Source organism: Camellia sinensis, chromosome 1, assembly GCF_055761805.1.
Source record: "Camellia sinensis isolate YWXY chromosome 1, ASM5576180v1, whole genome shotgun sequence".
Lineage (NCBI taxonomy): Eukaryota > Viridiplantae > Streptophyta > Magnoliopsida > Ericales > Theaceae > Camellia > Camellia sinensis.
In genome coordinates this window covers 45,429,428-45,447,836 of record NC_138961.1, presented here as the reverse complement: position 1 = coordinate 45,447,836, position 18,409 = coordinate 45,429,428, and the positions used below count along the sequence as shown (strand labels likewise).

Genomic DNA, 18,409 nt, shown 5'->3' with positions numbered 1-18,409 from the left:
TGCTCGGTCTTTTTGATGTATAATGTGTTTTGCAGGCGATGCAGAAAAATCAAGTGGCATATCAATGTGTGTTGGAATTGAGGAAGACTACCAAAGTGGCCATTGCCGAAAACAACGCAAAGGATGCCGAACTAAAAGAGCTAAGGGCACAGCTGGCTGAGATAAGAACTGAGCAAGACCAGTTGGCCGAGCAAGTTCACACAATTAATGAAGAAAAATATAAGGCCCTAGTTGGCAAGAAGAATAGGTACTTGTGCGAGCTAAAGAAGCTCAAAGATGCCAAAGACGTCAAGATCAAGGCGTTGGAGGAAAAGATAAAGGATGCCTATGACTGAGGTTAGGTGGAGGGCGAGCAAACTTATGTTTAGCAATGCGAGGCTGTGAAGGATATCTTCTTCAAGTGTGGCTAGAAGGTGGCGGTAGAAAAGCTCGGCCAGGCCACTGATTCTGAGGTCTTTCTAAATCCACCTTTATATTTTATCCCAAGTTATATGACGATGTATGCTAACACTGCATAACAAAAACTGTTTGTAGTTGAGGATGACAGCATAGCGGCCAACACCATTCTAGTCCTAACAACTACTAGCCCAGCGTGGCAGCTAGATCCTCCAGTTTGGCCAACAATCGCAAGCCAGGATCAGCCGATCATCGCCACCGAAGAAGATGCCACCGGTCTAACCGTTGAAGAAGGTGCTAATGTCGTCCTGGCTAGGGGTGAAACCGATGCCACAACCAATTTGGATGATCTTGTGATTTGACCATGATATGATTTGCTTTTGATTTTGCTTTTCTTTTTTGTAATCGGGCTGTTTGCCCCTCTTCTGTAACCAAATCTTGCATCAATGAAAATTACAACTTTTTGCATGCTTGGTGTCTTTTGACATTTGAATTAAGTTTAAGTACATACTTTGCCGAACTAACCAGCTCTGCAAAGATTTTTAAGAAGTTGGTCAATCCTGCCAACCCACTTTGACTCAGCTAACCAGTTCGGTCAAATTTTTCCAAAAGATTAGTCAATCTTGCTAACCTACTTTGCCGGGCTAGCCGGCCAAGCAAAGGTTTCCAAGAGCTTGGTCAATCTTGCAAACCAAGTTTGCCGAGCTAACTAGTTCGACAAAGATTTTCAAAAAGTTATTCATATCATTAATGAATGTTTTAAGAGAGGGGAAAAAAGTGTTTTATGGATCAAAATTTTAATTATAATAAACTTGTGATATTTATGGAATTTTTTTCAAACCTTAACGCTATGTTTGATTAGGGAATTTGAGAAATGATTTAGAAAAAGAAATGAAAAGGATAGGTGAAATGTAAATAAAATATACTTATATTTTATCTATTTTCACACATCTTTTCCCTTTCTCTTTCCAAATTTCTCTCTAAATTCCTTAACTAAACACTAGGGGTATTCACGATTCGGTTTTGAACGGTTTGCGGATCGGTTTGGACCCGCTCGCATGTATGCAATTTGAGAAAAATTCAACCCGCAATTACCTGTAGTGTGGGTTGCGATTTGCATATTAGACTTTTTCAATTTCCATATTCAATTTCAATTTCTAGATTCAATATAATATAGAATTGATTTTAATTTCAAAACTAATTAACAAATTCAGTTTTCCCTCCATAAAGAAGTAGATTCAATTTCCTACAATGTTCACCGAGCAAACAAAAACAAAAACATTAAAAAACAATGTTCTTAAACAATATTCTCTACAACATTTCTTTTTGTATCATGAAATTAGGGTCTAGTGTGTTGGCTAAAAATATATACGATATGATGAATGAAATCAACAGTCCAGGTTTTTTTTATCTAAAAAAAAAAAAAAAAATCTAAGTGCGGGCACACCCGTAATTATACCATATTCTAAACTGTATCTGTACGTAAAAATTTAAGTGCGGGTGCACCCGCAATTATGTCATATTTTAAACTGCATCCGTTTGCATTATGTCTGTGAAACCACTCATTTATATACGAATTGATTTAGATTGAACGAATTGTACACTTCGAATAATTCTATTTCCAATCCTCCCAAACACAGCATAAAAAAGAAGTATATGTGATTTACCGATTATATACTTATTTCTGATTTTACACATCCCTTGATTTTACACATCCCTTAGAAATCAAATTAACATATTTTTTTATACATTAAAAATCAAAATAATACTATAAATTCCATACTTTAAAGACCAAAAATCCAATTAATCCGCTACTTTAACTTTTCGAAGTTGGTGGTGAGAGATCTTTCTTTCCCTGGCTTCAGTTTTACAGTAGTACTCAAGCACCTCTATTTCTCTCTCTATCTTTCTCTCTCTCTATACAGGCATGCAAGCACAGGCTCTTCCTCAACTAAATTCCACTTTTGACCATCCCACCTCACCCCAATCCCATGAATTCCTCTTCCTCTTCTTCTTCAACTCTTCGGCCTTCGCTTTTCTTCTGAATTCTCTCTCGCATGTCGGTCTCCGGCATCGAATCCGTGTTAGATTTCCTCAGAAAAAATGGCTTCTCCGACTCCGAATCGGCTCTCATGGAGGACCTCCTTGACAAGTCCGAATTCCGCTCCTTCAATTTCGAGAAGTTCATATTCCCTATGCTCCCGCCTCCCCCTCCGGCGATCCGCCAGGCGGAGGACGGAGGAGATGATTCTTCTGAGGAACTCGTCAGCTTCTGTTCTTGCACCACCGATTTGTGTTCTTCTGGTACAGAGTTCTTTACTTTTGAATAAATTGCTTCGTCGTATTGATTTCTACCTTTTGAATTTTTGTTAGATTTCATTTCTATTTGCTATCTATGAATTTCAAATTTTTGTTTGCTTTTATCATTTATTTATTTTTTTAAATTAAATGTCTTTTTATGTATTTTTTGTGTATAAATTTAATATCTTTCGTTCTAGTCTGTCTTTGATTGTATCGACTGTGTTCCAGAACTACTCTCTGTTGTTCCCAAAATGCATTATAATTGTAATTAATTTGAATAAAACCATCATTAAGTTGGATTTTTAACTTGGCATTTTGATCGATTTGCTTGATTCTTGCATTTCTTTTTTCTTTTTTTTCCTTCCACTATTCCATTCAATACTTGAATCTGAAGCCATTTGCAACCATGGCTCACACAATTGCGACACCGATTTCTTAATACTATACATTCAGAGAGTTCTTGAGATTGTGCATCTTTTAATTCGACCAATTACTTTTCGAGCTATGCTATGGCAATTCTTTTTGGTTTTAATTGCTTTGGTTAGGGATTATGGTTTTTGAATACTACTATATTTCCACTTTTGCAGAGTTCACAAATCCATATGGACTTCACATTACGACCGGGGTAAGCTCCCAAGCTTCCTCAGATAGATTATCTCAATTTGGTACTGCTTGTGATTACCAGGATTTTGATATGCAAAATGACCTCTACTGGTACAATGAGAAAGACGAAGACTACATTGTGCCTCCCCACTTTGGTAGGCCAGACACCATTATCTGTCCAAGTGAGGACAAGTTTGTTATGACTTTGGAGACGGGGAAGCAAATCAGCCAACTTGGTCTCATTCATATGTCAGAAGGATTTCAAACTGTAGACAAGAGTAATTACTTGGACAAGCCCTGGTCTTTCAATGTTTCCTCCTTGGACGAAATCATTGGGGTTCAAGTCACGGATTATCATCATTTGGATGAAAATGTCAAATATGATGGAATTGTTGAAAAGGCAAAAAAGGGTTCAGCACCTGTTAGTGATTGCTGTTTGGAAGGAGGATTTTTTGATAGGGATCCTAAGGATCATAGTCTTATGAATATGAAAGTTGCTGATGTAAATGATTTTAAATGTAAGAGGAGTGCCACCAATGACTGGGCCGAAGAGTCTAAAGCTGCCAATGAGTTGCATATTCCAGTTACTGAGAAAGATTTCCTACCAAATGGAAAAGACGACCATGATGGTGGAAATGCAAGAGAACTGGCCGGAGATTCCCTTCTGCAAGAGGGTGTTGCTGATGAAGAAGAGGGTGTTGCTGCAGATCAGCTTCTGACGTATGACAGTAACGAGGAAGAACATGAAGTATTCAATCTAAGAATTATCCACAGGAAAAACCGGTTAGTTCTGCTTAACTTTTTGTTGCATTTGAATCTTGGTATTGGATGTCAAGCAAATAAAAATTTGTAGGAGTCAATATGGGAGATGCTGTCACCTTGTGCATTGATACTCTATTGACTTTCTTTGAGTTGGGAAGATCAAAATCTTATATAAATTTGACTGAGATGCTATCTCAGCTATGTCTTCTGTTTTTCTCTCTTTGGATTAAGATTGTGAGCTTGTGTATTGCCAGTGGATTTGTATCAAACATTTATAATCATTTGTTATGCCATGCACAGGACTGGATTCGAAGAGAACAAGGATCTGCCTATTGTTCTTAATAGCGTCATAGCTGGCAGATATTATGTTACAGAATACCTTGGTTCAGCTGCTTTCAGCAGAGTTGTTCAGGCACAAGATCTGCACACGGAAGTGGCTGTTTGCTTGAAGATCATTAAAAATGATAAGGACTTCTTTGATCAGAGCTTAGATGAAATCAAACTTCTAAAGTTTGTGAACAAGCATGATCCTGGTGATGAACGCCACATTTTGCGTCTATATGATTACTTCTACTATCAGGTATATGTGACTTGTAGTTTTGACAAATTAACAGCATGTACCAATTTATCACTGCTACTCCGTTATTATTGAAACTTCAGGTAACATTGATGTGCTGTGAGCCATGTGGTTCTATAATCTATGGATTCATACAGTGACAAATCTGAAAAAACATTCCTGATTTGTATACAACGACTATGGGTTCATTACCGACATTACCATGACCTAATTGGAATAGTATTGTATTTGATATCTCACAAAAAAAATGATTTCTATGGCTAAGAGATTGGTAAATTGCACAAGTCAAGCTAAATCTTAAGCTCTTTGGTTATCCTACTGTGGGAGTTTAGACTTTGTAAATGACGATTATTGACTTTGGATTGGTACATAGAAGTTACTGTCATGTTTCACAAATCATATTTAATCCAAAAAGAAAAAATTTCTAGTTGGAAGTTCTGTAGTTGTCTTCCACTGTCTTAGTTACTGTAGTGTTTAACTATTACCAATGATATTTTCTCCATATTAAAAACTTTGCAGGAGCATCTTTTCATTGTTTGTGAACTTCTTCGGGCAAACTTGTATGAATTTCACAAATATAATCGAGAATCTGGTGGAGAGCCATATTTTACATTGAGCAGGCTGCAGGTTTGTACAATTTTGGTAGTGTTCATCATGAATTTGATATTTATTTGAGTGAGTCATGTGTCTGTTGAATGAAAATGCAATTTGTGCCGCTTAGAGAATATATTGCAAATTAAAACAACTACCATGAAACACTAATATGGGTGTTATTTATTTGCCTTTCACAGCACATAACCCGGCAATGTTTGGAGGCACTGGAATACTTGCATCACTTGGGAGTTATCCACTGTGATCTTAAGCCTGAGAATATTCTTATCAAAAGTTACACGAGATGTGAGATAAAGGTTATTGATCTTGGAAGCAGTTGCTTTGAGACAGACAACTTGTGCCTCTATGTACAATCTCGTTCCTACAGGGCTCCCGAAGTCGTCCTTGGCCTCCCATATGATCAGAAGATTGACCTTTGGTCTCTTGGCTGCATCTTGGCTGAGCTATGCTCTGGCGAAGTAAGCCCTAGTTTGGCTTTGTTCTATTCATTTGACTGAATTTGGAATATTGTTAGTAGTTGCTATATATATTTGTTGACTTTCATATATCCAAAGAGTTTGAATGTAAATTTGTGACCTTTGTTTCTGATGTTTTGTTCCACCTAGCTTCTCATCTGCATAATAGATCCTCTCAGAGCAATTCAATTTGTATGTTCTTCTAATCATCTATGTTCCCACCAGGTTCTTTTTCCAAATGATGCACTTGTGATGTTGCTGGCTCGCATGATTGGCATGCTTGGTCCAATTGATATGGAGATGTTAGTGAAGGGGCAGGAGACAGACAAGTATTTTACAGAAGAATATGATCTTTATCTGATAAATGAGGTTTGCTTACTTTATTGTCCTCTCTATATAATTAAAATTTAGAAAAAAAATGGGCTCTGTTTCTTCAGGTTGAATACGTGACATGATTACATATTCTCTGGCATCATGAGAAAGGCTGCAAAGCTCGTTCTGTAGTAGATTTTTGGCTGGTTGAAAATGTTGAAATTTATAGACAACGTAGATGTAATTCTAGCCCTAGGTCTAGTTATTTTTTATTTTGTTGCATTGGAAGAGTCTTGCAATGATGATGTGTTTTTTGATCTGTCCGCACTATCCCAAACCAAACCAAACCTTGTGTTCAATCAAGCGGGGTCGACTAAATGAATCCTTTTTCACCCGTTTTGCTCTGTCAATGGTTATATACTTCGTTAAACTAAAATAATCTTCTTCTTTTTTACCGGCCTCTCATGTCAGTTTAGTGTCTTCCCCTCCATGTACAACAAGATCCTCCACTGTCATCCCTCTCTCTCTACTGATATGGCTGGTGGTCTCACACCATCTCCATTGCCTACCGTGATTCCCAGAGGGCCTTGGTACCCAACCTAGACCACTCATAACTATCCGAAAAGATACAACCCTTTTTCTGTTATGACACGCCCTAGTCAACATTCAGCACAATTAGTAGGTATATGACGTTTCACATAATGGATTGTATTCCTCATTACTACAAACTATCTAAAGTATATTCATATCATATGTTTCTTTTCTACCTGATTCAGTCTTGAATTCTCCTGTTTAGGATGCTTCATCACTTGTTTCAAATCCTTACTTTGAAACAAACCCCTCTCATTCTGACATTTGTGCACTTCCCCTTATTGACCCATCCTCGACTAGTATCAATCATGCATTTGATAACTAATTGGGTTGGGAATTGTTGGACAAAAAAATTATATTGGGTTAGGAATCCTTGACAATCTACAATTTACAGATTTGGTCCTCCTTGAAAGTTGGAAAGTTCTTTCTTACTCATTTTGAATCTGTATCTTTATTCAGGAAACAAACCAATTGGAGTACGTAATTCCCGAGGAGTCATCCTTGGAGAATCACCTACAGGTCTCTGATACTGGATTTATTAATTTCGTAACGGACTTACTTGAAATAAATCCCGAGAGGCGTCCAACTGCAAGGGAGGCGCTAGAGCACCCGTGGCTTTCTCATCAGTACGTATAGCTTTCTGTTTTCTGTCAAGACAAGACCAATCTAAGTTTCTGATCAAAAATTCTGATTTTATATACATACAGAGTAACCATGTTGTATTGTATATATATTCTTTATCAACATTTTTGTATTGTATTCTGACTGTAATTCTTTGTTTTCTGGGAGGGCTTGGAAAATTGGAAATCAAATAATGATTCGGGTTCCGTATGTGTTATGGAGTTCCCTTTATGTAATTAAACACTTGGTTATATAATGAAAACATATAGTTTTTTGGGTGAGAAAATATTCAAGCTGGTGGTGATATGCTCTTCCATGTAATGTTCATTTCAAATTCAATACTATAAGTCTTTATTTCATCCCTTATGCTTTTAACATTACACTAGGTTTTACAATTTCCACTTATAGTTGTGTTTTTTTATTAAAAAAAATGGGTATGGCTTCTGTCCAGTCCGGGATCGGACTGAACCGTGCTGTGGGGCCCGTGGGCATTCACCACGGGTCCCGTTTTAATAATCTGAACCGTTCAATATGTAGAATTCGTTGAGTACTATATACCTGTAAAAAAATCACGTTGATCGGATATCGATAGCTATATGATTAAATTAGTTTCATATTAAAAAAATTGGACGGTGAACAAATTAACGGTTGACAAAAAACTGTTTTGATCACATAGCTATCGATATCCAATCAACGTGATTTTTTATAAATATATAGTACTCGACGAGTTCTACACATTGAATGGTTCAGAATATTAAAACGGAATCAGTGGTGAGCTCCCACGGGCCCAACAGCACGGTCCAGTCCGGATCAGACTAGACAGAAGCCATATCCAAAAAAATATATATATAATAATTTAAATAAATTGTGAAAAATTTATTATTGAAAAGTTTGAAAGGAAAATGTATTTGAGATTATCATCAACAGAATCATACAGATACATCAATGTTTATATAGTACAAATATTTAAAGCTGAAAGCAACAAATGAAACCCTTTCGTTTGCTTAATCATTATGATCACGACATTATGATTATAAAAGGTTATTTGAGTTCGATTTAAATTTTAATTGTTAAATTGTTTGATTGCTATTGCCCTTGATAGCTCTCCTTCGACCACCGTAGCTACCACCTTCAACCATTGTCGTCTCTATCATGACAATTAATGAGACAAAAGAATGAGTACTTTTTGGTGTTTTACTACTTTAAATATATGAAAATTGTACTAGCACGTCATAAAACTCTCGTGCACATCATAAATAGTGTTCAAATATAAATTTTTAAATAAAAATAAATATTTAGATATAAATTTATAAATATAAAATAATTGTTTGCATACAAATAATTGAGTGAAATATATATTTACACAGCTTATTTTTATTCATAAAATAATTGTTCGCATATAAATAATTGAACGGAATATATATTTGCACAACTTATTTTTATTCATAATTTTAAATCTCAATATTTGACTTTTATTTAAAAATTTATATCAAAATACTGTTTGTGGTATGTACGAAAAACTTGAAGTAAAATAGGACCAAAACTTGAGTACTTGCAAGGAGGAGGCAAAAATCCAACTCCCCTAATTTGTTAATTTAACAATTAATTACTAATTTTTGCCGATTCAAATAAAATGAAAAAATAAAATAAAAATTCCCTTAAATATATGTTTAAAAAAATAAGGATAAATTACATTTTATCCATTTAACTATTGTCTCATATTATTTTGGATTATTTGCACGAAGACCCCCTAAATTATTGAGGAGTATCACTTTAACTTATAAACTATAAAAGTGTACAAATTGACCTCTTAAACTATTGAGAAATATTACTTTGTCCCGTAAACTATAAAACTATACAAATAAACCCGCTAAATTATAAAAGTGTACTAATTGGACCCTTTAACAGAAGGGGTCAAAGTGAAACATACTAATAGTTTAGATGGTCTATTTGTATACTTTTTATAGTTTAGGGAATAAAGTAATACTTCTCAATAGTTTATGCGGTCTATTTGTACGTTTTAATAGTTTAAAGAGTCAAAAAAATACTTTTAATAGTTTAGGAAGTGTCTCTGTAAATAACCCTACCATTTTATCCCTTTAAACTAAAAATTGTAACGCTTTTCCTCCTTGCCTATTAATTTTTTTTTTTTCAATTTGAACCTTAATAATAAAAATAGTCTTTCAATTATGGGAAAATTACTTCATACAGTACTACTAGAAAATTATTAGTAATTCAAGAAAAATCTAACTGTAATTATTTATTTTAGACCAGGATAACTTTAATTATTAATATATATAAAGTTTATCACTTATTTATAATTTTTTTAAAAGTATACATTGAATTGAATTTTTTCCTTCAACTATAGGGTAAATTGAAGTTTATTCCCTTGAATTATCACTCATATCACTCTATCTACTCAACTGAAAATATTATTTGATTTTTAAGTTAAAATATAGTTTTTGAATTTTTTTTAAAATAATTTTTTTTTATTTTAATCAAAAATTTTAAATGCACTTAAAACGTAAAAAATAAAAATAAAAATAATTTTGTGAATAAATGTGATTAGTGAAAAAACTGACTGATTGATTTTTATTGGATATGGAGAAATAACAAGAGAGCATGATGATTAATAACTGGAAAAATTACAAATTAGTTAGATAATGAAAAATAATTATATTATAGATCAAATCTAATTTTAAAAAATTGTAAATCAATTGGATAATAAAAAAATAATTATACTATAAATGAAATATTTTATGATACAACTCTAAGGTACACATATAAAGTGCTTGCATCATGAACACATAAATTTATACAACATAAGCATAATCAATTCACATTAGTTTTAATAATTGGTTAGAATCAATCTATACAACATAAACATAATCAATTCACTTTAGTTTTAATAATTGGTTAGAATCAATGACACGTAGATCTTATTTGATAATTATATATTTTAATTAAAAAATTATTATAAATTATTATATTATTTTTTAAAAAATATTTTTTTTATAAAAAATTATTAAAATAACTTATTTTCAGCCGAGGCCGTAATAGCGAGGTGACACCTAATAATTTTCGTATTAACATGGGGATTCAGAAATACAAAACCCTTGCAAGAAGGAAAAAAAATGTCTCGTTCTCATTGGCACAGTCCATTTCGATTTCGATACTTTTTCCCAATTCTCGGTTTCGTCGTAAATTCGTAAACTACTCGATCACTACTTCCGCGCGTAACTAGTGGTGCGTCTTAAATACGGCAACGTAATATTTAAAAAATATTTCAAGAATGCTAGGATGGATAAAAAAACATGAAAGTCATACTTTTATATTAGGTTTGACGTGGGTAAGTCCATAAAAGTCATAACTCACTATGAATAATTCAAGTCAATTATTTGGAGCTCAATACATAATTTAGTTGGTAAAGTCTAGAACAGCTGGAATCTAACGTGGCATAAAGAGTCAATGACATTCAGACATACAGCAGCAGGTAAAGGACAAGCCACATCAGTAGACAAAGATCTGTAAAGTTATTGCCACTGCATATCACCATTAATGTAGCCCATCACAGCATTTATTACGACAACACCTCTCCATCAGAACAGCACCCTCTTACCCTGAATAAGGTAAGCTATAGTATAGATTTTCGACCAAGATGGCAGGTCGAAAGGGATAGTGAAATGATGACCAAAGAATATAAGCAAACGTTGAAGACAAGAAGAAGGTTAAGTTTTCCATCTCCAATTAATATCTCTACATTAAATCTCTCTCTCTCTAACTTGCTCGTCAGAGGGTTCGCTGGGGAACTCCCCGTTCCCCTGTTGAACTTGTGTGTAGGTTCTCTAGTGAGCTTGAACACCCAGTTACCGGTTGAAGAAGCGTGGATTAGTTCGACCCATTCCATTTGGGACCCGTTGTGTAGTAACTGTATCATCAAGGTTATTAAAAAATATAAACAAATATAATATATGATAATTAATGAAAAATATAAATATATAGCGTTTTATAAAAAAATTATTGGTTAATCTTAAGGCATTATATAATCATGTTCTAAATTAGGAAGTGGGGACACTGCTGCGCAGCCCCCGCAATAGCGTCTGCTGTGCGGCGATTTGGGTCAATTTTGATAATCCGAACCGTTCACATTTTACAATGCGTCAAGTAGAACATTCTTGAAAAAAATTAAGTTAATCAGATATCGTTTATCTATTCATCCACTCACATTTGTATTCATTTTAATCAAGTTAAAATACATTTGTATTTATTTTTGTAGATACAAATGTGTATGGATGAATGGATAAACGATATTCGATTAACTTGATATTTTGCAGGCATGTTCTATTTACCGTATTCTAAAATGTGAATAGTTTGGATTATTAAAATGGGCTCCAAAATGGACCCAAATCTCTGCACAGCAGACACTGCTGCGCGGGCTGCACAGCAGTGTCCCCACTCCCTCTAAACTAATCACAAATCTTGATATCTCTAATATTTCTTAATCACTTAATACAAAATCATAAATCTTAACCTTTTAAACATCCCAATAAATATAAAGGGGTGTTTGTTTGGGCTTTTTTAAGTCAGTTTATAGGTTCTAACTTTGAAAAAGTTATTTTAGACTGTTTGGTTAAATTTATTTCAAATAGCTTCTGATTATAATAACTTATTTTGATTTTAAAAAGCTGATTCTGAGAAGCTGCTCAACCCTTACTTTTGATTATCAACTTATGCTATGGACATGTTAATTTACGGTTATACTCTTAGATTATTTATTTATTTATTATTTTTTTAAATAGAAAAAGACTCAAATAGATTATACATTATTATTATTATTATTTTTAATGAAGAATGTAGACAAATAGTGAATAATAAAAAATAAAAATTAATTGAAAAAGTTAATTCACAGTTTATTTACACTACTCCATAATTTAAATCTATAATCCAACAATTACACCAAACAAATTAACAACTTCAGATTAAAATTATAATTTATAAATTATAATGTATAATTCATTTTAACAATTATGCCAAACAAGCACAAAGTACCACGTAACATTGCTTGAACCAATCAATAACTTCCCGTTCCATGATCACCCAATAATTTTTCCTACTTCCACACGGTCTACTCTTTCACTATGCGCTTCCAAACCAAACTCCCAACCAGAACCACCACTCCAGACTTCCCCAAAACCCTACCCTCCCCTCACTCGCCTCCCCTAACGCGTCTCTCCACTCTCCCCTCTCTCTCTCTCTCTCCCCTCTCTTCTTTCTCTCTCTCTCTCTACACTTCTTCGAGGTATCATCGCCTTGACTTCATCTCCCTCCCCAACACATTCACATAAAACAACAAACAATTACACATATACAGACATGTAGAGATTGATACAGAGAGAGAGAGGGGGGAGGACAGGTTAACGACGTGCGCACCTCAGGTGTAACGTAGAGTCGGTCGCTCGGCCGCCATGGCCGAGTTGGCTCAAGCTGAAGTGTACGCGCGGAGGACTTCACAGCTATGGAGAACACTGTTGAATTGGCTAGCCTTCTTCTTCCAGATCTTCGTTCAGATGGTCAGAGGCACTCCTTCCATGGCTCAAATTCTCTCCTTTCTCGGCCTTGGCCACCACCACCACCACCACCACTCTTTGCTCTCTTCGAATTCGCCTTCGTTCAAGCCATTGCCCGTCTCTGAATTGCCAGAATTGAAAGAGCCGCCGGCCTCGGCGGCGGTGCGAATTACCGGCGGAGGAGTCGGTACTGACGACAGCGACGATCATCGGCCGATCGAGAGGCTTACGGTATAGTCCCTTTGACTCTCTCTCTCTCTCTCTCTCTCTATTTGAATTAATCTGATTTTTAATCGCAAGTTAAATATTTGATTAGAGCTGTTTTGTATTGGAGTTTGATTTTGATTGGGACCTTCTAGTGTGTAAAGTGGGAGGTATATTAATAAGCTTTCTAGGTTGGCGCATTTTTTTTAGCTTTAATTAGATACAGAGAGCTCAGGCTAAGAGTTTGGCTTCAATTGAATTCCAGTCCTTCATCTAGCCTTGTGTTTTTTTTTTTTAGTCAATAATTTGTTAAAACAAAAATAGTTGGAGATTCAGAGAAGTATTTTGCATAATTTTTAAACGATTATGGTTGTTTTGCCAGTTATTAAAGAGCTGAGACCGGTGGTCAAGCCATCAACTTAGTGAGGTGCACTTATTAATGATAAATTTGAATTTTTTTTTTTCATAATCAACGGCTATATTATAATTTTTAAAATTAATATTAAGTATAAAATCTTAAATATTTAACACAAAAATTTTTAATATATATTTTTACAATTAACCATGAGAAAGATTAGAATCGGAAATATGTGTTGCTTGTAACTAGTTTTTATCGGTAATGTTAAAAAGTTGTGTGTGTCTTATTATGATAGATTATATAATAATATACCAATAAAATTTTTGTATAAAATTTGAGAAAAATCAATATACTAACCACATCATCATTGTCAATATATGGTAAGTGAATACCACTTGTCAAATGTAATTAACAATTTAATAATTTCACATCTTTATGGTGGGGTTAACAATGTTCATATGTAAGTGATGTGCTATCACCATCGGATTGGATTTTTTTTATAGAATTTTCATACATAATAATGTGGCTTGTTATTATTTCTTTATTTTTAAATAAAAATATTATCCAGCTTCTTCAAAATAAATCAAATATCCCATATCATACACCACACTCAGACAATGTTATGGGATATATGTTGGATAATTTTCAACGGATATTTCTTATATAATTGTATATAATATTTTTATTGTATGTACATATTGTTGTATAATTATTATAAATGTCTTTTTGACATTATAAATTACATATAATACTATTTCATCTCACATACTTAATGAAAAATATAAAAATAACATTTTTTTACCGAGTCCGCATACCTTTAAATTTATGATTTGATGAATCCGACCTCTAGATACATATCCGCATCCGATACCCGTACTCGAGTTCATGTAGCATGGATCAAAACAACCATCATTGTTTTTATAATTTTAAAAATGCCATTAAGAGATCATTCTAAATGTTATTTATGTATAATTTTTCTATTTGTTAATTATTTTCCTTTAATACAATGCCACAACAAAAAAAAAAAAATCCAAAATTGAGAGGGAGCATGCCCCCCCCCCCTCCCCGCGTCCCTTCATAATCCGCCGTTGTCTGAAACTAAAGTGGATGCAGTTTAGTTTGATTTTTTTTCTTTGTTTTTATTTTTGTTTTTGGTCTGATTATGTGCTTTGGAGTTATTGAGAATTGGAGGGCATGCAAGGACGAATGAAGGGCATGCAAGGACGAATGAAATATTAAACACCCCCCCCCCCGTCCCTTCATAATCCGCCGTTGTTTGAAACTAAAATGGATGCAGTTTAGTTTAGTTTGATTTTATTTTTGTTTTTGGTCTGATTATGTGCCTTGGAGTTATTGAGAATTGGAGGGCATGCAAGGACGAATGAAATATTAACCCCCCCTCCCGCGTCCCTTCATGATCCGCCGTTGTCTGAAACTAAAGTGGATGCAGTTTAGTTTGATTTTTTTGCTTTGTTTTTGTTTTTGGTCTGATTATGTGCTTTGGAGTTATTGAGAATTGGAGGGCATGCAAGGACAAATGAAATATTAGCTCTTGCTCTCAAATGTTTGCGTTTGCTCTCAAATGTGTCTATCTGTACAAATTTGGCAATGTCTTCTACTACAAGTACTACTACCACATTCCTGTTGCTTTATAGATTTCTAGTCTGACTCATGCGACTCTGTATGCAGGTGGTTCTTGACTTGGACGAGACTCTAGTTTGTGCCTATGAGACATTTAGTTTGCCGGCTATTGTTCGTAATCAAGCTATAGAAGCTGGGTTAAAATGGTTTGAATTGGAATGCATATCTTCAGACAAGGTGTCTTACATATTTCTGCTTTCATATCCTATAGGTTATCTAGACATTTTATTCATGAATCCATCTTAACATTCACAATGTTGGGTTTGAAGGAATGTGAAGGCAAACCCAAAGTCAACTATGTTACAGTGTTTGAACGTCCAGGACTACAAGAATTTTTAAAACAACTCAGCGAATTTGCAGATCTTGTGTTGTTTACTGCAGGGCTTGAAGGTTTCTCCTTTACTGATATCTCCCCTTTCTTTCCGAACAACCCCTCAATCCTTCTTTACATTTTCTTGAAAAGCAGTTGCTTTGTTTGCATGTCCTCAGGTTATGCTAGACCCCTTGTTGACAGAATAGATGTCGAAAATCGTTTTACTCTTAGACTGTACCGGACTTCAACAATTAGCACGTAAGTACAGTTGCTCTTCTACTACATTCTCTTTCCAGCTTTATCATATTTTTGCCCCCATCTATTTTGATTTACTTTGAATCTAACCAAAGCCTGTAATAAAAGTACATCTGTTCTTGCATCTATGATGTGTGGCATCTTATCCAAAATTTACACCGATCTGTGTCTATATTTTCTTCGCATTTCCTTTTTGTTTTCTTTTAGGTTGCCTTGTCAGTCACCTAATAGGTGCCTTAATTTAGCAGTGGAATTACGAGTATTAGTAATTTGGAAGTTTGGAGGTCAATTTTGCTACCAGCTATCTTCTACGCATCTATCTGAGAAACAAAATTAATAAGTAGCTCTCTGAAAATGGGATGATTACGTTTTCCTACTAGTTAGTGAATGTCTGGTGATCTAATACACTTGAAGGACTTTCCCTTCTAATTTTTAATTTATATATATATATATTTCTCCCTAACTACAAAGATGTTTTAGCTTCTTAATAAACACTCCCATTCATTTTAAGTTTTGATGATAATGGTGATGTTCTTGTAAATCCTGTGGCTAATATTATGGGCCCATGCAAATCATAAGTAAAACATAATGGGCTAATTCAGTTTCGATGGGATCTCGTACCAGCTCCATTGTGCATAACGTTCTTTTTTGCACAAGTCCAAATCCCAAACTACAGCTTCAATGTATAATTTGCAGCAGTCGACAATGAGTTATTCCTATGTTATTTTCATGATCCCTTCTTAATGGATTTCAGTGTTGTATAATGATCTGCCTCATCTTCCTATGGTTAGAAATGTGGAGGACATATGAAATGTTACGATAAAAGTTTTATAACTAAAATGAATTTCACCATCTCTATCTGCCATACTGAATGGTGACTTTAAATATAAGTTGACCTCAATAATTTTGCACATTAATGTTGATTAGTGAGCATGGGCACGTCTAATACGTGAGAAAGAGAAAGAACTATTTTCAGGTAGACCGACAGTGCATTTTGTAAGACACGTATTTTATGATGGCTGCCTGTGAAGAACTTGTAATATTACGTGTTATAAAATCTCATGTGAAAAAGCTCATGAACAGATGATCAATCTACATTACCATTTAGTGATGATTACTTTTGCAATGACAATATTTTGTTAATATAAGACTTCGACTTTGTTGTTACATTTGTGGATATCACATTTTCAGCTAAAAAGGTTTTCTGATATGATTTTTGTCTTTCCTACAAATTAGTTTTTATGAATGGATGGTGGTAGTATGCCATGTTACCAAGGACTCTTCTAAATGCATGTAATTACCCGTGCCAGATACACCACACCTGGATAAAGTATCCTTGCGTGTCTAATTGAACAGCACTCACCCACAAGCATACTTGCATTTCAAGTTTGCTACATGATTGTAAATAAAATTCCTTGTTATGTTATATTTTTTATGTGGTTGGTTCATAATTGGCCAGTGAAGTGTCCATGCTTGATGCTTTACTACACTATACAGAAGCATCAGTTTACTTTAGGAAATAAATGGATAATACTGAGAACCTTGAATATTTAGTTTGAGTCCAAGTTCCTTTGGACAACTTGGGTTGATGAAGTGGGACACTTAAGACACTTACCCACATCGGCCACTCAATTTAACATGGGTGGTTTGAGTTCTTTTATTTCTGTTGAAATGATTTTTCCACCAATGAGTATATTATTGAAGGAATTGACTTCCTGAATGTGCATTTGCTAAAAACTTAAATGCTCTGTAAATCACAGTGAATACCGTGAACATGTGAAAGATCTACGTTGCCTATCAAAGGATCTCTGCAGAACAGTTATTGTCGATAACAACCCATTCAGCTTCTTATTGCAACCAGTGAATGGCATTCCATGTATCCCATTTTCTGCAGGACAACCACACGATGAACAGGTTCTAAGAATTATATCCATTTATATGGGTGATTGGTCATTTGTTTGTCACTACTCTGAATGAATCTAATATGTCTTATGGTTCAATCAGCTTCTGGACGTCCTTCTTCCTCTCCTCAGACACCTCGCTGAGCAAAAGGATGTCAGACCTGTTCTATACGAGAGGTTCCGCATGCCCGAATGGTTTCAAAGGCATGGAATCCCTTGTTCTTGTTGGACAAAGTAGGATGTAAGATCGTACACAACCAAAGTTTCAGTCTGAGGCAACCATTCTTCATCAAACTCAGGTCCTTGTATAGCATCGTTTTGTACAACACGAGCAATTGGTGAAATCACTAATTTACGGAGTCTCATAGCGAAGGTTTCCCTGCTGCATCAATCAAACATGTACAATCCCATTTGTGGTACGTAGAATTGTCAAAACTCTGATTCTTATGTAAACTCTGTTTATGTTGCTAGTGTTTGATTTTTTTGCATGTTCTATACCTTGTAAAACTGATTTAAAAAAATATTTGTAGTTTACAAGTTTCTCTTGTTGCTCAATACTACGATGGAGTAAGTAACCATTTTGTTTTATTTTCGTTTTGTTATCTGCTATTGTAAAACCAAGAAAGGGTTTGTTGCTTCTGTGTGTTTCCAACTTGAAAATGTTAGAAAATGTATAGATCATTATTGGGTGTGAAAGTGGAAATAGTAAAAACTCTATCATCTATTATCCAGTAAAAGTTTCTAGACTCGAACTTCATAGTTTGAGAGGTGATATGGTTACTTGCCAGTTGTTTCCATTGGCAGCCTTAATTATGCTTTATCTAAGTTACTTGCGTTCAGCTTGTTAAAAGTTCAGCTTGTTAAAAATTCGTTTGAGATTAATTTGTCATATAAATGAGCAAAATTTGAATGTATTTTAATATTTACTAAGTTTTCAAAT

At 34.5% G+C, this 18,409-nt stretch overlaps 2 protein-coding genes across 2 annotated transcripts; both read left to right on the top strand.

Annotated features, from left to right (window-relative positions):
- The first annotated feature begins 2,083 nt into the window (after positions 1 to 2,083).
- LOC114287343 (uncharacterized) lies at positions 2,084 to 7,516 on the top strand. Its single transcript, XM_028230666.2, has 7 exons — positions 2,084 to 2,700; positions 3,285 to 4,083; positions 4,363 to 4,642; positions 5,159 to 5,266; positions 5,431 to 5,709; positions 5,932 to 6,075; positions 7,069 to 7,516. Exons 1-7 carry the CDS (start codon positions 2,454 to 2,456, stop codon positions 7,243 to 7,245), a joined length of 2,034 nt encoding a protein of 677 aa, XP_028086467.2. The 5' UTR covers positions 2,084 to 2,453; the 3' UTR covers positions 7,246 to 7,516.
- A 4,816-nt stretch (positions 7,517 to 12,332) lies between these two features.
- LOC114287344 (uncharacterized) lies at positions 12,333 to 18,057 on the top strand. Its single transcript, XM_028230668.2, has 6 exons — positions 12,333 to 13,028; positions 15,049 to 15,177; positions 15,270 to 15,390; positions 15,490 to 15,571; positions 17,329 to 17,482; positions 17,573 to 18,057. Exons 1-6 carry the CDS (start codon positions 12,696 to 12,698, stop codon positions 17,705 to 17,707), a joined length of 954 nt encoding a protein of 317 aa, XP_028086469.2. The 5' UTR covers positions 12,333 to 12,695; the 3' UTR covers positions 17,708 to 18,057.
- The last annotated feature ends 352 nt before the right edge of the window (positions 18,058 to 18,409 follow it).